At 40.5% G+C, this 2,200-nt stretch overlaps 1 protein-coding gene across 1 annotated transcript in view; it reads left to right on the forward strand.

Annotated features, from left to right (window-relative positions):
* LOC109471929 (laminin subunit alpha-5-like) overlaps positions 1-2,200 on the forward strand; it is a 9,662-nt gene that overhangs the window by 3,923 nt on the left and 3,539 nt on the right. Inside the window, exons 6-7 of the mRNA XM_019771426.1 lie at positions 601-811; positions 1,034-1,195. Of these exons, the coding sequence (XP_019626985.1) occupies positions 601-811; positions 1,034-1,195 (373 nt within the window). The remainder of the gene's footprint in view (positions 1-600; positions 812-1,033; positions 1,196-2,200) is intronic.

A 2,200-nucleotide genomic window follows, 5' to 3' on the forward strand; every position in this document is an offset into this window, starting at 1 on the left:
AAAAAAAAAAAAAAAAAAAAGATCACGTATATTCCGAGGCTCTGGCCTGGCTTTAGGCCCGGGTAGTGCATGGTGGTGATAACTCTGGTTGACGGCAGCCAGGCTACCGAAGCTCCAAGACTCAAGAACTCAGTACATACGTACAGCAGTGTCGATTCATATAATCCGCAAAAATCCAGCATGTGTCGGCCTGTCGTATACGTCGCTATGTAATGCGCCAAATTCACAATACCAGGTTTGTATTCCTGTGGTTTTGTTGCATTTTTATTTTTGGCCGGATTTTTATTTTTTTCGCCCGCGCGCACTAGTTTGGGGGTCTTCAGAGGATGTCATCCATAAAATTAAATCGGTGTGGCCTTATCGTGTTTCCGGACACACAGACACACACGAACGCCTCTGAAAACATAACCGTCTGGGCGAAGGTAAAAATGCGATATAAATTGACGGTAAATGTCAATATCAGACAGTTTGTTTTGCCGTCCTGACATTGCATTATTAATAGGATGCCTTTAACGTTTATACGAACTTCTAGAACTGCGGCCACAACACAGAGGGAGAGAAGTGTGAGAACTGTCGGCCTGGGTTCCGCGGTGACGCCACCAAAGGGACGGCTGCTGACTGTACACCCAACGACACTCCTGATCCTAACAACCCAGACCCGACACCCAAACCCACACCCAAGCCAACAGCCCAGCCAAACCCCAACCCCAACCCCACCCCCCAGCCCACCCCCAAGCCCGGCGGGAACCCCACCAAAACTTGTGATTGCAACGGCCACTCTACAGAATGCGACGCCAATGGGAAATGTAAGGTAAGTAAAGCCCCTGTACATTCACCAACCAACCAACCAAGGTTGGCTGAAGTTTAGGAGCAGTCTATCCAGATACTTTTCGATACCAATAAAATATAGCCGCTAAAGCCGTTAAATCTATTATAGCCACTCTTAACACCACAACAGCAACAACAAGAATCGTTCGACGAATGTGACCGCGTCGTAACCTATATTTTGGCTATTTGGTCACTATTCCACCAGAACTGCGATCACAACACGGAAGGTGACAAGTGTGAGAAGTGCAAGTCTGGATATACCGGAGACGCGACCAAAGGAACCCCTACTGACTGTAAAAATAGCGCCTGTGCCGCCATGTGCAACAACCACGCCGCGGACTGCGACATGAAGACAAAGATCTGTAAGGTATATGACGGTTTACCCACATCTACTCCTTTAGATGCTGTCCAGAAAAAATAGTCCGGCAACACTATATCCATGCAAGGTAAAACGTAGGATTTGAGATTAGCTAGAGTTACGCTAAATGCTGCATTGCTTTTCACCTGCGTAGCTTTGTACTGAGGCCGACAAGTACCGGCTTATTCTAACACTGTTGAAGTATAACATCTAGGGATTCTTACTTATACGTATATTACTAGGGTCAGAAAGTCTTGCACATTTGTCTTGTTTGTTTGTTTGTTTGTTTGTTTATTGGTTCGCATATATTTGATAACAATAAAATGAAAATGTTATTGACAATAAAATAAAATGCTGGGGAAAGATATGAAGCCATAGTGGCTTGTCTGGGATCTTCCCCGACAAAATTAATTAACAACTGAAATAATGCTAACAAATCAAATGATAATAATAAATAACAATAGGTAATTAATAAATTTGATCAATATGATCAAAATGATAATAGTAACAGAACAAATAGTAACATGAATAACAAAAGTGATTGATAAATAACGCTAATTAGAAATGATATGTTAAAAACTATAACTTTAACGTTAACAGAACTGCAATACAGACATTGGCGGAATTGAAGCAATAACTCAAGAAAATAAATGAATTTTAAAGAGAAACGGAGATTCAAACTTATACAGATGAAATCAAAGTAATAAGAAATCAAATGTCGGTGGAAAAGAAAAGTAGGTGATTTTTAAGATTTCGTTTAAAGCTAATTATTGATGTTAAAAATTTTAGGTGGAGCGGGAGATTATTCCAAGTAGTTATACATTTATATTTTACACTCATTTGGGCTACGGACGTTCTAACTAGGGGGATATGTAAATGGGCACTTTGTCGAGTTTGGTAAGTATGAAAATGGGAATTAAGATTTAGAAGACCATTAAATGTGTCTGGAAGAGAACAAGTAAGGAATTTAAACGTAAATAGCATCAGATGAAGTTTGTTTATGTCAAAAATATT

This window comes from Branchiostoma belcheri, unplaced genomic scaffold, assembly GCF_001625305.1.
Source record: "Branchiostoma belcheri isolate BF01 breed outbred unplaced genomic scaffold, Haploidv18h27 scaffold26, whole genome shotgun sequence".
Lineage (NCBI taxonomy): Eukaryota > Metazoa > Chordata > Leptocardii > Amphioxiformes > Branchiostomatidae > Branchiostoma > Branchiostoma belcheri.